The sequence below is a fragment of the Myotis daubentonii genome, chromosome 13 (assembly GCF_963259705.1).
Source record: "Myotis daubentonii chromosome 13, mMyoDau2.1, whole genome shotgun sequence".
NCBI classification, from domain to species: Eukaryota; Metazoa; Chordata; class Mammalia; order Chiroptera; family Vespertilionidae; genus Myotis; species Myotis daubentonii.
In genome coordinates this window covers 43,896,923-43,919,923 of record NC_081852.1, presented here as the reverse complement: position 1 = coordinate 43,919,923, position 23,001 = coordinate 43,896,923, and the positions used below count along the sequence as shown (strand labels likewise).

The following is a 23,001-nucleotide window of genomic DNA, read 5'->3' as shown; positions in this document are numbered from 1 at the left end:
GCTCTATATTTCTTCCTAAGGAATGTTTAAGATAGTGTTTGCTGATTTGACCATAAGAAGTGCTAACTGTGTATAGGTAAGTGTGCATGCAAACACATTCTAAGAGTGAGAAGAAACTGCTTGGTATTGGAAAGTCAATTCTGTCCAATGGGCTGACCTTTTCAGTATCATGTGTCTCTTTCACATGCATGCGATTATTTTTCTGTACTTCTGGTTTAACTCTCAGAAACAAAAGACTCATCAGTATTTAAAAGGCTCTTTGGAATCACTCAAACAAAACACTATTTTATAGGTGAGGAAGTGGTCTGGTAAAAAGAATATAAATATTGGAGTAAGATAGAATTAGACTGTAATCCTGATTCTCCCTTTACTAAAGGTATGATCACTAAACTTCAATTTCCTCATTTATGAAATTGGGGATTTTATAGGGAAATAATTTTTTTCATTTCAGGTAAAGGTTATGTGAACTCACCACTATAAGGAATGAAAGGGGAGTAGTTTGTATTTATGTTAATTTAAATGTTGTCTAAATTAAGAAAATGAAAATATTTAACTAATTTGTAAATTATTTAGATACAAAAAACCTAACATTTTGTATTTATGAACTCTAACTAGCCAGCATGTCATTATCACTTATATTTTCTATATAGAATCCACAACCATTTATTCTTTAACTCAAAATAAATTCCTTAAAAAACAATCATACCTTCCTTTACTTTACTCTTCCTTTCTCTAATTCTTTCACTCTACAGTGTCTAAAAACATCTGAACATCTACTGGAAAAAAAAAAAAACAACAATAATAAACTATCCTCCTCCCCTCAAATAGGCCTGTGTAAAATATATCTTGTCAACACAGAAGAGCCCCTTTGAGAAGTTTCCCTCTGAATTCCTCAATAGCCAGCCAGTTTCCATTAAATTCATCTTTATTCACTAAATCACTCAGGACTTGGCTGTTGTAAGTATCACTCAATTCTGCCTATTTTTTTCTTTAAAGATCTACCAGATAGTCTTTTCTCAGTCTATAATCCTATGTGTATTGCAGGAACCCTTACATTGGAGGTAAATCAGTGAATGTACACAAATGTCTCCAAAACCCTAAGTTCTATGAATCTATAAATTATCAAAGCATCAAGCAATTTCCAGTAAACATACCTCTTGTAAAAGACGTGGATCCAGGCAGTCACCATCATCATTAAACATGGATTCCCAGCTCTCCTCAGTAGCTGAACTTTCCTCCATGTGAGAAGTTTCAGTCGTTTTCGGTTCCATAGATGTCTCTATAGAAACTGATTCTATACCAGGAAAGGACATACCAAATTCTATATTCTCTGAGTCATCTTCCTCTTTTGTTTTGAACTCTTCAGTTTTCAGTACATGCAATGCCTCTGTTATATCACTAGTACAATCTAGATCATTGTCCAAGGCACTATCTGAAAGTACTTTTGTCCCATTTAACATACTGAGTTCAGAGTCCAAAGAGACGTTACAATTACTACCAGCAATCTTTTTTATAGGCAAGGATGAAGCACAATCTGACAAGCTCTCTGTCAACTTTCCTAATGACTCTGTGAAACTACGTGAAATACTCTCAGCATAACTATCTGAGCAAGCAGTGAGGTTGCTGAAATTTTCAGTGTCATTCCCACCTCTAGCTACATGAAAAGGGGTTATGTCTGTACTCATTTCTAAATATTCTGAGAAACTACTTGTATTGCTATAGGCTTCACCAGCTATTTTAACTGCAACGACACAAGGGCTATCTACAGTTATTTGATCAGACATGGTATCTGTAATGTCCATCATACATGCCTTATTTGTAATGTCACCTACACTCTTAAACCCATTACCTATATCTGTTTCATGAGCAAGAGCAGCTGTATCAGAAGGCTCATACTTTATGCATAACTCATCAGCAGTGTTGTCATTCTCCTCACACTCTCTAGTCATCGTTGGCTCAAAAATGCCATCTGTGCTCTCTAATGTGTTGGCTGAAGTCATTTTATGAGAGATGTGACCCATTGTCTCAGGAATGAAATCTATACCTTTCTGACCCAAGATGAAATCTATACTATTGGCTATGCCACCAACATTCTCAGCTTCAAAGTCTACACAAGGTTGATCAGTGACACCATCTGGACTTCCAGGAACAGGAACAGTGGTGATGCCTCCACTGCTGAGCTTCAACATTCCACCTGATGTTTGCATGCCTTGTTGCACAATTTCAGAATCAGAGCTTAATTTTACTGGTCCAATCATACTCTCAGGTCTTGAAACTCCAGATATCTCTACAACGTTGGCATTTGTTTCAATTCTGCTTTCTAAATCTCTGTTTTCAAATGTTTCCCGACTTAGTTCGAGCCTACTAAAATCACAGAATTCCACATTTTGGAATGGTCTGTTTAAAATTGGAACCTCACAGATTTCTGAACAAGACAGAGATAGAGGCAACCTCTCATGTCCTGTCACATCTGTGGTTTCAACCTCCAAACACTCCACCTTCTTTGGTTTAAAATGTCTTTGTAAAGGTATACTAGGAACAGTCCCAGAATTTAGGACTCCTTGCTGATGTCCTTGGGATAGTATTTCTTTGGATTCTGTGGCTCCTCTCTTAGTACAAACCCTAACCTCATTGTTTTCTTGAAGGCACGTGTCTTTTCTTAATTTTGTTGAAGATTTCTTTCCTTCCCTACGATTGTGCTCCTTTTTGTCAGGATAAATACTTAGTCTTTGAGTCTTAGGTTTTTCTCTAAAGATCTCCTTTTGGAAGAGAGAATTTTTTTGTTCTTCCACCACAGAATTAGGTGAACCACAGCTTTTATCCTCATCCCCTGTCTTGAGGAGTACTACATCCCTTCGAGCTTTAGGTACATAAAGTGCCATGTCAGGCCTTCTGGCTCGAACTCTGCATCTCACTGCTTCTTGCTGCATGGCACCACCTCAATCTGCAAGAAATAGAGAGAATGATTTAATTACAAAAAACAAATTACAATGTATTGAACCAAGAGATTTTTAAAAAGTTAGCGGGCCTACTAATCCATCCTATAGAAACCTTCAAGTTAAAAGAAAACCTGCCATAAAATAATACAATCACATAAGCAACAAATAAAATTCCAAAACTGCCCATAAATTTTATCCATATATCCTTTTTCTTCATATTCCCCAAATCCTTTACCTCTACCTCCCAAGTGCTCTCTACTTTTTAAACAAGTAGCCTTGTCTTAGGCTGAATTAAAACAGATTATCTGAACTAGTATTTATCTAGTACTCATAAAACACAACCATCTCCATATTCCAGAAGGTCATAATTTACATTGAAGAATATACTCAAGGAGGACACCTAAAAATATATTGGCTCAACATAAATATTATATATAAGTATAATTTTTTAAGAGTAATAACTGAATGTGAGTAACTTGAATGTGGGCTAGGAAATAAGATGACTAATCAGGGACTGTTTTTGAACTATGATTTTTAGGAAGAAATAGGTAGTGGGAGAGAGAAAGCCATTATTCTATTATTACTATTTAATCAAGTGACCTATTATAAATTGTTCTTCTTTCCAGCAGCAACAAAACAGGTCTGAGTAGAATGAAGAAGGGTGGAAGCCAAGGAATGAGATGAGACAATTCACACTAGTAACTTCCTGACAACCTCCACCATGGTTGCTCAATGGAATTTAAAAAGGGGAAATATTTAACAAAGGTTAAATAAACCTTTAACTACCAACAAAATATAAATAAATGTGCTAGACAATTTCATATTGAGTTATTCTTTTAATATTCAAAAAAGTAAAGTATGTATTGGGTTGTCCAGAATAAAGTGAATAAGGAGATGCTATATGTAGCAAAAAACAACCATAGACACTCAGAAGCACCCATTGTTAATATTTCACCACATACATTTCAAAGGAAAGAGATAATAAGATGAAAAGAAAGGCTAACAAATCCTGTCCACTCTATTCCAGATCCCTAAAACTTCACCTGATTCAGGTAACTTGAATGTGGGCTGCATGGCACCACCTCATGTTGTTTCCTCAGTAAAGGAGCCGTGCTCTCATGGCACAGGCTATTTTCTTCTCAGTCCAGGTATATACCATGACCTTGATTCATCCAGTGTCCCAAGTGATCTGCTTGTCCCTATTCTCTTATGATGTCTTAATTATCTAGCCCACCAATCTTCGTGGATTTTCTATTTTTGCATTTGTGGAAGAATATGACTTTAACATTGAGCCATGCCAGGATTTCTTTTAAATGCCTACTTTTCAAAGACAGAAGTACAAATGTGTATTCCACTGGAGGATATTCCATAGACATAGCATATCTTGATCTCAGCAAAGCATCTGGCAAAATACATTATGATGAACTTCTGTATATAAGATGGCGAAATGTGAGCTATGTAAGAGAACTGGTAGGTAGACTCACAACAAAAAGTAACGATAATGGGCAGAAGTAAGTTTAGAGGTTATTTAAAGGAGAACTATGTCCCCATAGCCCTTTGAAATTCAACATTTTAAATAATAATTTCAATGTAAACAAAAGACATTGAGTGTTTATCAAATCTGCAATTGACTCCAAATAAAAGGATTAATAAATACCAAAAATTATAAAATTAAATTTAATATCATTTCTATAATCTAGAATGCTGTGCTAAAAGTAATATGAAAACACAAGCACGAATAACAGTAACACCAAGATCTGCTTTGAGTTAAAAAGAATCTAACAAATACTTGACCTGTGTACAATTTGTACAAGAATCTAATAGCTTTTATTTCATCTACAAAGTCATTAAGAGACCAAAGGTAGTGATTTAGAAGTTTAGAAAGGCAACAGGCTTAGATTACAGTCTAGAAAATATACCCTACACTGTATGGTTAAAGGAACTAAAGATATACTTCTTGCCCAAAGAAGTCTAAATAGGAACATCCCTGCTACCTTTACACCTAATAGGTTACTATACAGAACAAATTTTTTCTTCTATGTTTCTATACTTCTATATTTCTGCAGAAGTTAGTACCAGAACCAAATGGTAAAAATAAAAATAAATAAATAAATAAAAGCTTAGCTCAATAGAAAAAGAACTCTACTTCTAGAGTTCTCCAACACTATTTTTAGGCAATGAACTCTGTATCTAGAATAATTTAAAACAGTCTGAATGACTGACTGATGCACTAGAGAAAAAACTTCTATCTGTAAAACAGATAGGTCTGGATTAATTTTAAACTAAATTCTATGATTCTATTTCTCATCTATAACAGACATATATCAAAGGCTTCAAATTTAAAAGTATTATGTGCTACAGCTAATGACTTTTAAATCTCAATTTTTCTTTTATTCTTAGTTAATGCCCACATATTGTCATAATACAATTTCTTAAAGCTGAATAACAGAATAATAAATTTATGCTATTATCCATTCCCTACCAAAACACTGAATTCAAGTATGACATGACCAGCGGTGTGCTGATAATGTTTAGCAACCAGTTTTCCAAATCTAGTTTGGAATAATGATTGATATTTTTGTTTATCTCAATGATGTAAACAATGTGAAGTAATAACTTTGCTTTTTTAAATCCTCATCCAAGGACATACTTAGGAAGGAGAGAGAAACATCGATGGGAGAAACAACTATGTGAGAGAGAAACAACCATCCATTGCCTTCCATAACAGGGACTGAACCACAATCCAGTTATATGCCCTCCGGGAATCAAACCTTCAACCTTTTGGTGCACCGGACAACGCTCAACAAAGTGAGCCACTGTGACTCAGTTTTTGAATGGAAGGAAGGATATATCTTCAAATTTTTGAGCTATGACAATGTAATAGGTAAAGACATGACACTTTAAGTTTGCATTACTAGTATTTTGTCCATCACTTAAAGTCCAGACAATAAACAATAATGAAGCCCTGACTTAGGGTATTTGCCCAACTGCCATGTAGATATTCCTACTGTGGCTAATTTTAAGCTATCATTGTGGTAATGATACTAAACATGAAAATGGGAAAAGATATACAGTAGTACATCATGATACAGTATTTCAATCATAAGGTATAATAACAAAAGTAATTCAAGGTCATGGATCATATTAATATGTAGTAAGATAACTACAAAGTGATGAATTTGAAGTATTTATTACATTTTTATAAATGACATTTATCTATATACTAGAGGCCCAGTGCACAAAAATTTGTGCATGGGGGGTGGGGGGGATGGATCCCTCAGCCCAGCCTGTGCCCTCTCGCAGTCTGGGACTCCACAGGGGATGACCACCTGCTGGCTTAGGCCCGCTCCACGGGGGATTGGGCCTAAGATGGCAATCAGGCATCCCTCTGGCAGCCCGGCAGCCCTCGAGGGATGTCCACTTGCCAGCAGGGAGCAGGCCTAAACTGCAGTCGGACATCCTCAGAGCTGCTGAGGAGGCAGGAGAGGCTCCCACCACCAATGCTGTACTGGCAGCCATCAGCCTGGCTTGTGGCTGAGCAGAGCTCCTCCCATGCGAGAGCAACCTGATCACCAGAGGGCAGCTCCTGCATTGAGTGTCTGCCCCCTGGTGGTCAGTGTGTGTCACAGTGACCAGTCATTCCCAGTCTTTCTGCTGTTAGGGTCAGTTTTCATATTACCCTTTTACTATATAGGATAGAGGCCTGGTGCACGGGTGGGGGCTGGCTGGTTTGCCCTGAAGGGTGTCCCAGATCAGGGTGGGGGTCCCACTTGGGTGCCTGGCCAGCCTGGATGAGGGGTTGATGGCTGTTTGCAGCTGGTCACACCCCCTTCAGGGTGGGCGTCCCCACTGGGGTGCCTGGCCAGCCTGGATGAGGGGATGATGGCTGTTTGCAGCTGGTAACACCCCCTTCAGGGTGGGGGTCCCCCACTGGGGTGCCTGGCCAGTCTGGGTGAGGGGCTGAGGGCCGTTTTCAGGCTGGCAGGTGACTGAAGCTCCCAACCTCTCCTTTTTTTCTTTTTTTCATTTTTATTCTGGGATTTATTTACCTTCTATGGCTGTCACTGGAGCTGAGAGCCGGCTTTAGCTCTGAGGCTCGGCTCCAGCTCTGAGACCTTGGCTGCTGAAAGCAGGTATCTGGCTTTGTTTGGGTTCTATAATTGTAACACTGTTGCGGTCCTGCTCGCTCCAGCTCTGATGGCTGAAAGCAGGTTTCTGGAGCTTGTTTAGCTTCTATAATTGCAACATTGTTTCTTGGAGTGCAAGCTCAGAGGCTGGCAGCAGCAGGCGGGGAACCTTGGCTTCCTCCATCACTGGAGCAAGCAAGCCTCCTGTTTGCTTCAGCTGCCTGGCTGCCAGCCGCCATCTTGGTTGGCAGTTAATTTGCATATCACCCTGATTAGCCAATGAGAAGGGTAGCAAAGTTACGGTTAATTACCATGTTTCTCTATTATTAGGTAGGATATAAAAAGTCAGCAACTGAAACGCTGAAACGACAGGTTGCTATGATGCCCACTGCAGCCAGTAAACCGCCCGATTGGGGGTGGGGCTGGCCGGCCAACCTCCTGTGGCCCCTCTCCCCCCAACCTTTCACCCTCTTAACCCCCTTACACTGCCACCCCTGCTCCCAATAGGCCTCTCCCTCAAGGGCGGGGTGGCTGGCCAACCCCCCTCCCCGGCAACTGCGGCCTCTCCCCCTGGCCGGCCCCGTGCCCTATCAACCCCCTTACCCCAATAGGGGGCAGGGCCGGCTGGCCAACCTCCTATAACCCCTCCCCCTGCCTGGCTCCACCCCAGATCAGCCCCCACACTCCGATCAGGGGCAGGGCCAGCAGCCGACTGCCCGTAGCCCCTCCCCCCACTAGCCCCGCCCCGACTGAACCCCCCTATCAATTGGGGGCAGGAGTGGCCAGCCAACCACCCACGGCCCCTCTCCTGGCCCCCGATCACCCCCCCACACACCATTCAGGGGCTGGGCCAGCTGGCCCCACCCCTGATCAGCCCCCATGCCACCCCAATCAGCCCACGGCCCCTCCCCCCAGCCAGCTCTGCCCCCGATCGCCCTCCCCCCCACTCCGATCAGGGGCAAGGCCAGTGGCTACCACCCACAGCCCCTCCCCCAGCTGGCCCCACCACCACCACACCAATCGGGGGTGTGGCCAGCCGGCCCACTACCCAAAGCCCCTCCCCACCCCCAACTGGCCTCCCCAACCCAATCAGGGGCAGAGCCTACCAGTCAATTGCCCATGGCCCTTCCCCCCTGATTGGGCCCCAATTGGGGCCGGGCAAGCTAGATCCAGATCCTACCCGTACACTAGGCCTCTAGTTTAATAATAATAAACTATATAATTTAAATTTTAATAGCCATGTTTAACAATCAGTTTGCAAAATTCCTAAAATTTTAACAATCATCTCTCAGTCTAGTACAGCCGTGGGCAAACTACGGCCCGTGGGCCGTATCTGGCCCGTTTGAAATGAATAAAACTATTGAAAAAAAAAGACCGTACCCTTTTATGTAATGACTAGGGGCCCGGTGCACGAAATTCGTGCACTGGGTGTGTGTGTGGGGGGGGGGGGGAGTGTCCCTCAGCCCAGCCTGCCCCCTCTCACATACTGGGAGCCCTCAGGCGTTGACCCCCATCACCCTCCAATCGCAGGATCGGCCCCTTTCCCAGGCCTGACGCCTCTGCCAGAGGTGTCAGGCTTGGACAGGGGACCCCCATCTCCCCCCGATCACTGGCTCTGGCCCCCGCCCAGGCCTGAGGCCTCTGGCCCAGGAATCATGCCTGGGCAGGGGACCCCCATCTCCCTCTGATCGCTTGCTCCACCCCCTGCCCAAGCCTGACGCCTCTGACCCAGGCTTCAGGCCTGGGCAAGGGGACCATCATATCCCCCCAATCCCCGGCTCAGCCCCCCGCCCAGGCCTGATGCCTCGGCCAGAGGAGTTGACCCTCATCACCCTCCGATCACCAATCACCGGATCAGCCCCTTGATCAGGCCTGAGGCCTCCGGCAGAGGTGTCAGGCCTGGGCAGGGGACCCCCAGCTCCCCGCGGTTGCAGGCTCCGCCCCTGCCCAGGCCTAACGCCTCTGGCTGAGGCGTCCGGCCCGGGCAGCGGGGACCCACAGCTGCAGCGGCCTCGCGATTGTGGGCTCCGCTTTAGGCCCAGGCAAGGGACCCCTAGCTCCTGGGACTGCCAGCTTCGACCGTGCCCAGCTCCCATCGCTGGCTCCACCCCTACTTCCTGCTATCACTGGCCAGGGCGGCAAAGGCACCTGATTCTCCGATCATGGCTGGGGGCAGGGCAAAGGTGGCCCCAGGGCCGCCTTTGCCCTGCCCCCCAGCTCTTAGCTCCCCCCTGGGTTTCCAATCACTGTCAGTGGCAGGGGGCTTCTTCCTGCTTTCCCTTTCGCCTCCCTGCATTGTGCCTACATATGCAAATTAACCGCCATCTTGTTGGCAGTTAACTGCCAATCTTAGTTGGCAGTTAACTGCCAATCATAGTTGGCAGTTAATTTGCATATAGCCCTGATTAGCCAATGAAAAGGGTATCGTCGTACGCCAATTACCATTTTTCTCTTTTATTAGATAGGATGTTTACTTTGAATTTATATTAGTTCACACAAACACTCCATCCATGCTTTTGTTCCGGCCCTCCGGTCCAGTTTAAGAATCCATTGTGGCCCTCGAGTCAAAAAGTTTGCCCACCCCTGGTCTAGTAGGAGATGCTCCAATACAGCATTGGCTGTGACAATCCTTTCATAATAATTCAGACACACAAAAAAGGAGCATCCCCATCTTGTGGACTTTTAAGATAAAGCCAATTCAATTTAAAGCCTTGTGTTGTTATAAATTTCTTTTGTAAATGTAGGCATGAAAGGCCTTTAACATTGGGAGAAGAGCTGGCTGTATTATGCAAGTTTTAAAATGTATCTTGGATTAAAATTTTCCCACCTAAGTATTTACTAAAAGCATTTGATCTTTTCTATCTTTTTTAAAAAACATATTTTTATTGATTTCAGAGAGGAAAGGAGAGGGATAGAGAGATAGAAACACCAATGATGAGAGAGAATCATTGATTGGCTGCCGCCCACACTGGGGATCAAGCCCACAAGCTGGGCATGTGCCCTGACCGGAATTGAACCCTGACCTCCTAGGTTCATAGGTCGACACTCAACCACTGAACAACACCAGCCGGGCTCTTTCTCTCTTTTAAAAAACAGTTTTAACTTTTTCACAATGTTCTAAGTGTTTTTATCAGTTCCATTTGCTTCTTATCTGTAGGGGAAAATCAATTATTTAGGTTGTATTTTTCAGCTAATTTATCCTGGATTAGTCATCAGCATGTAGTTCTTTTCAAAATTACATTTTCTAAAGGGGATAAAAATTCAGATTCCTTTACAATAGTGGGCAGTTAATTGCTAATATATGCCTTAAAATATTTTAGGCCAAATCATTTTTTCTAACTATACTTCTGAACACTGAAATCATATATGAGCTCCTGTCCAATTGTTTCTACAATTTCAAATTCTCCTAGAGAGAAGTATCAGTAACTTCCTTTATCTTTCTGACCCATCTTCCTGAGTAAGTGAACAAGTCAAATCAGGCTTTTACATTTCTTTAAAAGAATGTCAAAACTGTCCACATTTGGTATCTAAAACATATAGATCCCTCTTCAATCAACAATAGGGAATACTGACAATTAAGGCACTCAATGGATAATTCAACCATGAATTGATTTGATCCAGTACTTAACAAAGTTCACTTGAGACATCTGATATTTGAAACTGCTGAATGGGCATGTTAACTATTCATTCTTCCAGAACAAATTCTCTAAGCTCTATTACTTGTTACCTCATTAGAATGCATCATAACTAAACCATATATTTGTCTTAACTCTTTATTTGGAAATAATTTCTAATTTATAGATAAATTACAAAAGTAAAAATGCCACAATGAGCACCTGTACACCTTTACCCATATTTATCTACCATTAACATTTTATACCCCACTTGTTTTACCATTTTTGCAATCATGCATGTTCCTTCCCCTTTTTTTGTCTCTCTTTTCCTCCCTCCCTCAACCCCTCCCTACACACACACACACACACACACACACACACACACACACACACACTTCTCTTCCTGAAACTTTTGAGGACAAATTACAGACATCATGGCCCTCTACCCCTAAATATTTCACAGTGTATTTCCTATAAATAGGCGTATTCTTACATAATTACACATTATAAATGTGAGCAAATCTAACATTGATACCTTTATCAAATCTAACAAGTACTCCAATTTTGTCAGTTGACTCATTTCCTTTATAGCATATTTCTCTCTCCAATGCAAGACCCAGTATAGAATCAGGCAATACTTTTAGTTACCATGTCTCTTTAGCCTCCTACATGTTAGAAAGTTTCCATAGCTCTTCATTGTCTTTTATTATGACACTAGAGGCCCCGTGCACAAAAATCAGTGCACTCGGGGGGTCCCTCAGCCCGGCCTGTGCCCTCTTGCAGTCTGGGACCCCTCAGGGGATGTCCACCTGCTGGCTTAGGCCTACTCCCCAGGGGGGGGATCAGGCCTAAGCTGGCAGTCAGACATCCCTCTGGCAGCCCAGGAGCCCTCGAGGGATGTCCACTCACCAGCAGGGAGCAGGCCTAAGCTGCAGTCGGACATCCTTAGCGCTGCTGAGGAGGTGGGAGAGGCTCCCGCCACCACCGCTGTGCTGGCAGCCATCAGCCTGGCTTGTGGCTGAGCAGAGCTCCCCCTGTGGGAGCGCACTGACCACCAGGGGGCAGCTCCTGAATTGAGTGTCTGCCCCCTGGTTGTCAGTGTGTGTCATAGTGACCAGTCATTCTGCTGTTAGGGTCAATTTGCATATTACCCTTTTATTATATAGGATTGACATTTAAGAAGACTAGTTCCCCCTAACCTCCTTTTTAAAATTAAACATCCCTCATGTAATGTCTGCCTGCCATTTCCTAATTATTAGATTGAGGTTATACATTCTTAGCCACAATAATACATAGGTGATCGTGTGTCCTTCTCAAGGCATCACATCTGGAGGCATGTGATTTCCATCTCTCCTTCAGTGATGATATTAACTTAGATCACCTGGGTAAGGTATTGTCCAATTTCTCTACTATATAATTACTGTGTATTTTCTCCCTTGCAATTAATAAGCAGTCTGTGGGGTAACACTTAAAAAGCATGTAAATATCCTGCTCCTCATCAAAATTTCCCTAGATTTTACATACACTAATGATTTTAATCTGATCCAAAATTTACTATGATGGTTGCAATATGATGATTTTGCAACTCTACAAGTCCCTTCAAATTTACTAGTCAATCCTTGGCATTTTTTCAGAAAGCAAAAGTAAACCGTATATCTTACCTCACCTCAGAAACTAAGATCCCCTGAGTTAAGACTCCATGTTAAAATCTTAGCTTTCATAATTGGTTAATATACCTGAAGAATATTTTCTAACTTTTGCAAATGGATGATGAAAGTAATTATCACCTTATCCAATGTCCCATTGTAAAAAGAAGGGAAAAAGCATGCATGTCTCTCAAAGTCATATGCCCTGTAAGAGACAGAGCATAACGTGTCTCTTTCTGCTCTTTTCCAGAAAACACAAAATTTAAGTTTGGAGTTCAAACACAATGATTAATCCATCCCAGATGGCTGGTAATATTTATTTCTCTGTCCCTTTTTAAAGCCATCTCAAATTCCTTTGGGAAGGAGACAAGGCACAATCAATTCATACATGTGAATAAACATGTATGTGAGGGCATGAGAGGAAAACATTTTGTGGAAATCTACTTCCAACTTACATTTGTTTGAACTATTAAATATTCCATAGAATAATGCAATGTTTCAAAAGAGGTATACAGAGTTCTGACACTGACATCCCCTTCAAATGACTTGCAAAATTATGCAATAGAAAGATATTTATGTAAAGTATATAGTAAAATGCCAACGTAAACATCGTGGATACAAGGTTCAACAGTTAGATTTTCAATTCAAATGACAGATGAAGCACACATATATACCTTCCCCCACTAAGAATTGATCCACATTTATATGGGAATTCATTTTATAATAAATGTGGAACTTCAAATCAATGGAAAAATATGGAATATCCAATGTCAGGAAACTGCCTGGCTTGCTTACCAATACTTTACTGAGGATCTTGCTTGTATATTCATGTAAAATCAGTCTATCATTTTCCTTCCTAGTACTGGGAATTACATGACTGGGTTATCAAGGTTACTATAAGACATATTATGTAAGTCAAGAATTTATGTATAAGGCTAGGCTTCTCCTTAAATGTTTGGTATAAGTCATCTGTAGCACTGCCTGGGAATAGTAATTTTTGTTGAAAATGTTTAATAATAATTTATTTTCTTTAATGTTAAGGTCCATTGAAATTTCTTCTTCTTGAGTCAGTTTCACAAATTGCTCTAGAAAATGCCTTGATGTAAGTTTTCAAATATATTGATATAGAAGCTGATCACAGTACTTTCTTAGCATTCTAGTATGAGTACTTGTCTAAATATCTAAAGTTAATCATTATTTGTATCTGTCTCCTAGACAACTGTACAATGCTTTTACTTCACAATCCCTTCCATATGTACTCTTGGTTTTCATCCTAAAGTATCTTTATACTGCTCCCACCTTTTAATACATTTTTTTCTATTGTTACTATTAAAAAATGTTTTTGTCAGTTTGTCATTGCTTTTTGTAGATATCTCTCATTCTTCTCTGATGAATTTCAAGATATTATCTTATAAATTTGGTGTTCTTAAATGTCTACTATGTGTTTAAGTATGTGTTTAGTATTATTAGTTTTCTACTAGAGCAACACTATTTGAATATTTTTGCTATTAGTCTTTAACCAGTTCTAGTCATTCAGGGTTATATCTTTAAATTCATCTTCAATATCACCAATTTTCTTTTCATATTTGTCTATTCTGCATTTTGTCCTATCCAATCAGTTTTTAAATTTTAATGACTAAGGTCCTATTTGTCCCCTCCACTGCACCTGATCACTTTGGTCTTATTAATTTTATAATTAGATTTCATTTTTGTTATAATACTAAGTATTTACTATTTAATAGTTTTACTTTTTGGATTTCTTGAAAATTTAATTCTACTGCCTCTTGTATCTGACTTTTGCTTAAGGCACTGTCAATTTTTTTTTAATAACTTAAAAAAAAATAGTGTGCTCCACTACAGTGGGATTTTAGCAATATCAGTGGGAATTCCATGCAGTCAGACTACAAGCTTTTCTCTATGTAGTGGCTCTGCATTAATGTTAATTTTTAACTCTGAGGTATTCTGGACCATGCAATAAGTATAAAATATGAAACAAACTCAAATGCGAGTAAAACAATAGCTATAAAATCTCAGGAAACTTTCCCCTTCACTCAGAACCCAGATAAAAACAGACTAGTTTCCCTATTTTTCTCTGTAACTGAGTAATTTTTTTTTCCTAGTCTACCCTTAGATTGAGAGTACAATGCTTTGAGATTTAAGGCTTTAGTAGGTAACCTCAGTTTCCAACTCATCTGTCCCAGGCCCAATGCCTCTAGTCCTATTTCACGCATGGTAATTAAATCTAAGCCTCTTATCAAGAACAGCAACCTTAGTAAAATAAAAAATAAACAAAAACTGTAAACAATCGTCCTGGCTGGTGTGGCTCAGTTGGTTGAGTGTCCTCCAATGCACCGAAAGATTGCCAGTTCAATTCCCAGTCAGGGCACATGCCCGTGTTGTAGTCTCAATCCCCAGTTGGGGGGAGCGGGGGCGTGTAGGAGGCAGCTTATCCTCACATCAATGTTTCTTTCTTAAAAACTGTAAACAATCTAAACAGGAGTAATTTTCTAAAGTTATGGATCATCCATACATTGGGTGGATATCCAAAACATAATGCTAAGTGAAAAGAATTTACAATCCAATCCATTTTTTTGTACAAAAGTATGCGTATGATCCTCACTGATGTGGCTCAGTTAGTTGGTGCATCATCCATATACTAAAGATGGAGGGCTCAATTCCTGGTCAGGGCACATACACCCAGGGTGCGGGTTCAATCCTTGGTTGGGACATGTGTTATAGGCAATTGATCCATGTTTCTCTCTCACATCTATATTTCTTTCTCTAAAAACCAATAAAATAGAAATGTATGTGCATGTACATGAGTATGCAGTCAAATAAGGACTGTAGTTCAGGGGTTAGAATCCCAGCCCCTTGACTAGCTCTGACTTCAAATAACTTTATTGTGGCAAAATTTATTGCTCTAAGCCTTAGTTTATTCAAAACAAAAGATGAGGACAGTAAATTTATTTCATAGGCACACAAATAAAATAAAATAATGGATGAATAAAAATTTTCCAGTCATTGTAAAAGTGTCAATAAATAAAGGCTGACTATTATTTAAATAGGCAGTTGAGTTCCTTAAGTTACAAGTTTGCACAGGGAATCAAAAGCCCTTATAATATAGTACTATTCAAAATGTGCCATGATTGCCTACAGAATCCATTTCTACTTGACACTAACATCTACTTCAACTATGTATCCTGGCTTTGCCCATCAATCTCTAACAGTCTAATGTTATATCCAATAATTATATCCAATAATACAAAGTAAACACAATGCAATTCAATTCTGAAGTGAAAATACAAAACTTGAAAAGAATGCAGGATTTCATGAAATCTATGAAAATACTATTGAAGGAAGTGTTCATCTCATAGCAAAACCCTTGGGGAATAAAGATCTGGCAGAATCAAACCAGTGAACAACTGAAGAAGGGAAAACCCAAGAAGGATGATGACAGAATAGGAATCAAGGAATAAAATGCCAAAAATTAAGAAAAATCTCTTGAGAAACCAAGAACGTTCTCAATAGTTTTGGTAAAATGGATGCACTAGGCTAGTCTACTAGTATATGATAAATACTAAAAGAAAAAAAAAATCAAACAAAGTATGAAGGATGCTATCAGACTGTCACATAATTTTAGTGGAATAATTATACCAAGAAGGTGCATCATTCTTTTTTAATTCTAAGAATTAGCACAGCTGTAATTACAACCTAAATTTTTCATGAATAACTATAAAACTTTAGTCTTCATTTTAAATAGGTCCACTCTAATAAGTATTTTCAAAGTACTAATTTTCTCACTTAACAAGAAGAAATGCTATTATCTAAACTCTTAATAGTAGTTACATCTGAGGGAGCAAAAAAATGAGGAAAAAGAATTATTAATTTTTATAGCTATATCTCACTATTGTTTGAATTTGTTAACATAAATGTAGTATTTTTGTAATTAAATTAAAAAATCATTAAAATTTAAAGACCTGCTATTGTTTTAGATTAAGAGGCCATTACTATAAATTGGTGTTGGAGAAAGCAAAGACAATGAAATTGATGAACAGATCTTTACTGGACAAAATCACTATAAACAGGAAAATGATAAATGAAGAAAAGAGTGATGTCTTTAATATACTTGATTGGACAATGAAACAAACAGTACACAAATCACTTGATGTTGGAAAGACACCTTTAAATGTTGCAGAATGCTGAAGCAATCTCTACTTTTTGGTCAAGAATGATCTAGAACTACAATGTCCAATAAACTAGCCACTAGCCACTAGCCCAGGGGTGGGCAAAGTTTTTGACTCAAGGGCCACAATGGGTTCTTAAACTAGACCGGAGGGCCGGAACAAAAGCATGGATGGAGTGTTTGTGTGAACTAATATAAATTCAAAGTAAACATCATTACATAAAAGGGTATGGTCTTTTTTTTTTTTAAGTTTTATTCATTTCAAACGGGATGGATCCGGCCCGCGGGCCGTAGTTTGCCCACGGCTGCACTAGCCACCCATAGCAACTGAGCAATTGAAAAATGGCTGTCTAAATTGAGATGTGCTGTGCATGTAAAATACCCCTAGATTTCAAAGATTTGGTATATCCCCCCAAAAAGTAAAATGCCCCATTAATATTTTTTATATCACCTATATGTTGAAATGGTACTATTTTTATATAATGGGTTACATGAAACATATTAAAATTAATGTCATCTGTTTATTTTTATATGGCTACTAGAGAAATTAAAATTACATATGTGGCCTACATATGTGGTTCGTGTTATATTTCTAATGAAATAGTGCTGGTCTAAGATCTTGCCACATCCTTAATGCCACAAGAATAAACAGTCTACTTTTTCTCTTGTGTCTTGCCTGTTTCAGATTTTTCCACTTTTATCAGATTTTTCCACTTTTAGCACAAGGGAATATGCCAAAGCAAGAAATCAACTAAAACATGAACGTACAGATAAGCTTATCTCTGCACAAACATTTTAATGTTCCATATGTTCAAAATGATCAAAAAAAATAAAGCACCAAAAGAAGTCTGCTTATGTTTCATAAATTAGAAAACAAGACATCTTAGACAACATTCCTATGTGGTAAAAGTTACCCTCAACAAATTTAGAACCATTTCTTCTAACTTAACTTTTTTTCCTGAAAAGAGGGCTTTTTATATATGTTTAAAGAGGCCTATAGAGGCCCCCAGATTCAGATTTATTTCTATGCATATTAATAAAACTACTCCCTTTGTTTTACTATACTATCTTAAGAATTCTTATTCTCATTAGTCTATTTACAAGCTAGCAAAACCAAGAGATGCCAACATCCTTCAACAGTTCAGCAGCCTAAATGTCCAACTATAAAAATATATGAAAAGTAAATTTAACATGTTTATAATTATCTGTAATATACAAAATATATTACATGACACAAGTTAACCAATAGATTTCTAAGCACTAAAAGTTGATTACATACTTTTAAATTCTAGCCAACCCCTCAGAAAGACTCACTGTTCTTTTTTCCTTAATTTCATAGTTTGGTGAATGGTATCGCTAACAGTTATTCAAGCCAGAAACCTGGAAGTCATTATCCCTGACATTTCAATCAATTACCAAGCCTTGTTCATTCTACTTCTATACTGCTTCCAGTGATTTTCTAAAATACAAATCAGATTTGCTCATTTCCTAGCTCAAAATTCTTTAGTGGCTCTTTTCATGTACAAACTTTAAAGTGTCTTGTATAGCATATGTGACCCCATATGATCTAGCTCCACTGCCATCCCTAGAACTGCATATCTGCCCAGCCACTCCTAATTTCAGATTTTATATTTCATCAATTCCAACTCCTGGCAGTATAAAAAAGCATGCCCAGCTGCCTTCTTACACCTCTGTGGTTGAAGGGATACAATTTCTCAGTCGGATATCTGCCTGACAGTCTCTACCTGTCCTTCAATTCTCACCATAAAGGTTACTTCCTCTATAACTTCGAAACTGAAGCCCCCTGATATATTATGGTCCTAAGTACCCACTATATACCTTTACATAACTAGTATACCTTTATTAAAGCAATTATCATATTGCTTTGCAGTTATGTGTTTGCATGTCCAGCTCCCTTCTAAACAGTAAGTTCTTCAATGTAGGGTTACTTTTTGTCATTGTATTTACAATGCCATAGCACTGAATTTGGTACTAAATAAATGTTAAATCATGGCAACTTAGACTTCACAATAAATGATACACCCCAACCTCTAAGATTTGGGACCCCATTCACTGATTCATTCCACAAGCATTTATTAAATATCTATTATGTGCCAAGTGCTATCCAGGCATTGTGAACACAGCAATGAACAAAACAGTCTCTGGCCTCAAGGAGCTCACATTTTAATGGCAGAGACAAAAAAATAAACATATATTTAAACATATAATGCCTGATAATGATAAAGGCAATGGAGTAAAATGGAGCAGGGAAAGAGAGCAAAGTGATGGGTGTATGGCTATTTTAGAAGGAAGACCATATGATAAAGCGGAGAAGAGCACTCTGAATTAATACCTGAGCTAATACTTGAACTGAGTCAGTGAGTCACACAAATTATCTAGGGAAAAGAGAATTATAGGAAAAAATAAGAGCAAGTGCAAAGTTCTGAGGTAGGACAAGCTTGAAGTGTCTAATAAATAACAGGAAAACAGGCGTGGTAACAGCAGAGAAAGGGACACAGAGGTCAGTAGGATAACTAAGGGCCAGAACAAGTAGGGCTCGGAGGCCAAGGCAAGAGCTTTCATTGTGAATGTGCTGAGAAATCACTGAAAGGTTTCAGCAAGAGAATAACATGATCTGACTAACCTTTGCTGAAGATCATTCTAGCAAAAATGTGAGACACTGACTATAAGAGGTAAGAGTAGAAGGAGGAAAATCTATAAAGAAGTCTAAAAACTAACAGACACGCAGCATGTCTAGGGTAGTAACAAAGGAGGTAACAAGTAGTGGCTGGATTAATGATATATTCTGAAAGCAAAGGTAACAAAACCTTAGTGTACTGACTATATGGGATGTGAAGAAGGAAAGAGACATGTCACTCAGAGTTTTGGTCTGATCAACCTGAGTGATCACAGTTACATTTACCAAGATGGGGAAGACTAGGGCAGGAAATGGGAAAACAGCAATCAAAAATTGTGATTTGAACGTTTTTAATTTGAATGCCTGCTGGACATCCTGTACAGTTAAGTAACAATTGGATATACAAATTTAAAGCACAGTGGAGGTGCAAAAATTGGAAATAAATATTCAAGCCAAGGAACAGGACCATCCAGGGAGTAACAAAGATAGAGGGTCAAGAGGATTGAGCCATGGTGGTTAAACTAAATCCGAAAGGTCACAAAGAAGAAATGTGGCCTGCAAAGGAGATTAAGGAAGAAAACAGAAGTAGCATCCCAGAAGCCAAGTGTAGAAAATATTTTTGAAAGACAAGAGTAATCATTTGCTTTAACTGTTAAAAGAAAGAACTGAGAATATTTTTACTAAATTTGATAGGACAGAGGTTGTTGGTGACACTGGAATGGCTTCAGTGGGTTGGGGAGACAAATACCTCACTGGAATGGGTGAGAGAGCAGTTGAGGTAAGGAAGAATGATATAATAGGGAGGGAGAAACTGATGATGCAAGCAGAGGACAGGGAGGTTAACTATAATAAAGGCATATTTACTATTGTTTTCAAATACTGGAACAAAAATTAGCAACTATAAGGTTAGAAATTTTACCAATTCCTACTTTGTTATATTTTATTAGAAATGCAAGGGGAGTGTTAAGTAGAGTATGATATTCTGAATCCTCCTCAGGGCAGTTAAGGCATCTGAGCCTCAGGATTTATACATATATCAAGCTCACGTATGCAACATCTTTCTTAAGAGTTATTTTTGCCTTAGTGAAGTTTGGGATTCATTAAAGCCTGTACAAAATCAGTTCTTCAGTCATTTGAATCCAATCAGTTTAAGGAACAAAAATTCTGCTTCTTTAGTAATGCTAGCCTATATCTTTGTGGAGTACTGGGCCATCTTGTAAATGTAGCAGTTAAATATACTTTAAACTTTTACAAAGTGCTCAGGATTCTGATGAAAAAAATAGATTACAAAGTTCTTTATCTTGGGTCACTATGGGCTACTACCTGTGGGAGTCTCCAAAAAAAGAGATTTCTTTAAACAGGTTACCATTTTTAAAGATAATGGATGACTCAAAGGTCTATAATAGAGGAAATCTAGTTTTAAGAAAAAACTTAATAAAGTGCAAAACCCAAAAAAAGATTTTTGTATTTTCCCTAACACAAAAGCATTATACAATAAACCTTTTAATTAAATCTGTATTCTCATCTCACAGAGATAATCATTATTTACATTTTGCTGCATCTGCATCTAGACCAGCGGTTCTCAACCTGTGGGTCGCGACCCCTTTGGCGGTCAAACGACCCTTTCACAGGGGTCGCCTAAGACCATCCTGCATATCAGCTATTTACATTACGATTCATAACAGTAGCAACATTACAGTTATGAAGTAGCAACGAAAATAATTTTAAGGTTGGGTCACAACATGAGGAACTATATTTAAAGGGCCAGAAGGTTGAGAACCACTGATCTAGGCCTTTCTATATTTTTTAAAAAGCTTGTGTATGAGATGTATCTCCTATGAGCACAGAATCCTGTATAGAAAGACTTTCTAAGCTAATTTTTTGTCAAAATTTTTTGCACTCCAGTTAAAAACATTTCACATTATGACACAGTACATTCAGATTCATACCCATGTGACTGAAAAAAGTTCCATAAAATATTTATGCTCTTTTTTTAAAAAAAATCTATTCTAATTCATTTTTAATTTAAAAATGTTTAGCCCTAACCGGTTTGGTTCAGTGGATAGAGCGTCGGCCTCTGGACTGAAAGGTCCCAGGTTCGATTCCTTGGTTGCAGGCACATCCCCAGTAGGAGGTGTGCAGGAGGCAGCTGATCAATGTTTCTCTCTCATCGATTTTTTTAACTCTCTATCTCTCTCCCTTCCTCTCTGTAAAAAATCAATAAGATATATTTTTTAAAAAAAATTTTAGATTCTTATAATTTAAATGAATTTATTCAGTAAGTTGTTTCACTTGATTGTTTAAAAAACATACTAAAACAGCATATTTCAACATCAGAAACTTTCACAGCAGGGATAAAAAAATGCTCTATTTTAAATGACTTGGAATTTTGGTTATAGAGCAAAATAAAAGAGAAATTTTAAAAAATCAAAAGATTAAACCACCTAACCAAGAGTCTTTAACAAAATAATAAAATTAAAAATACACTCAATTTCCACACTTCTAAGGTCCTCCACTCCCAATGTCAAGCTCATTCTGCAAATAACCACGAAATGTCTTTCCTCTGCAAAAGAGCATAACTTAACATATACTTGATCCAGCACATCACAGAGGTACTTGTGTATAATATAATAACATGAAAAATTATACGTGGACAGCAGAGAAATGGCTTCATATTTTAAAATCTGCTAATGAACCACAACTGATTGTCCTATAGTTTTCTTAATGCATTCTTCCATAAATGAAATTGCACTAGTTAATACAATGAGATATTTCATACTTAAAAATGCAAAATAATTCCTACATCTACTTGGAGGTTTATTCTCACTTCTATTCAAACCAGGTTTATAAAATACTAGAGGCCCGGTGCATGAATTCATGCACCAGCGAAGTCCCTCGAACCTGGCCTGTGGGATCAGGCTGAAACTGGCTCTCTGACATCCCCCAAGGGGTCCCGGATTGTGAGAGGGCGCAGGCCAGTCCAAGGGATCCCACCGGTGCACAATCAGGGCTGGGGAGGGACGTGGGAGCTTGGCCAGCTGGGGAGGGACTGCGGGAGGGCTCCAGGGCATATCCGGCCTGTCTTACTGAGTCCCAATCAGCCGGACCTCAGCAGCAAGCTAATCTACTGGTCGGAGCATCTGCCCTCCTGGTGGTCAGTGCATGTCATAGCAACTGGTCGACTGGTCCACTGTCTGCCCCCTGGTGGTCACTGCACGTCATAGAGAGCAGTTGAGCGGCCTTAGCATATATTTAGCATATTACGCTTTGATTGGTTGAACAGACGATCGGACACTTAGCATATCAGGCTTTTATTATATAGAGTATGTTGTAATTTAAATTAACAGAATAAAGACAATTGGTGACATTAGGCCTATAGTTGGAGTCTAGGCCTCCTCTTTAAAATACCTGGACTGAAGAAAAAGGAGGTTTCAAGCTAGGTATTATTTAGAGCAGCAATCACCAACCTTTCAGACCACCGGTTGATGACTGCTGATTTAAAGGACCTCACGTAGACCTTATTCAAAGGTCTGCAGAAAACATTCATTAATGGGAAGCAGAATGAGTAGGCAAATAGCTCTATTCAAACTGCTAAATTAGCCGAAACCGGTTTGGCTCAGTGGATAGAGCGTCGGCCTGCGGACTGAGGGGTCCCAGGTTCGATTCCGGTCAAGGGCGTGTGCCTGGGTTGCAGGCACATCCCTAGTGGGAGATGTGCCGGAGGCAGCTGATCGATGTTTCTCTCTCATCGATGTTTCTGACTCTCTGTCTCTCTCCCTTCCTCTCTGTAAAAAATCAATAAAATATATTTTAAAAAAAACAAAAAACTGCTAAATTGGCCATGTATAAAGTGA

At 39.3% G+C, this 23,001-nt stretch overlaps 1 protein-coding gene across 8 annotated transcripts in view; it reads right to left on the bottom strand.

The window, feature by feature from the left end:
* R3HCC1L (R3H domain and coiled-coil containing 1 like) overlaps window positions 1–23,001 on the bottom strand; it is a 71,165-nt gene that overhangs the window by 21,197 nt on the left and 26,967 nt on the right. For all 8 annotated transcript variants that reach the window (XM_059661004.1, XM_059661006.1, XM_059661010.1 and 5 more), the window contains one exon: window positions 1,155–2,944. In XM_059661004.1, the coding sequence (XP_059516987.1) occupies window positions 1,155–2,930 (1,776 nt within the window). In that variant the 5' untranslated portion in view covers window positions 2,931–2,944. The remainder of the gene's footprint in view (window positions 1–1,154; window positions 2,945–23,001) is intronic.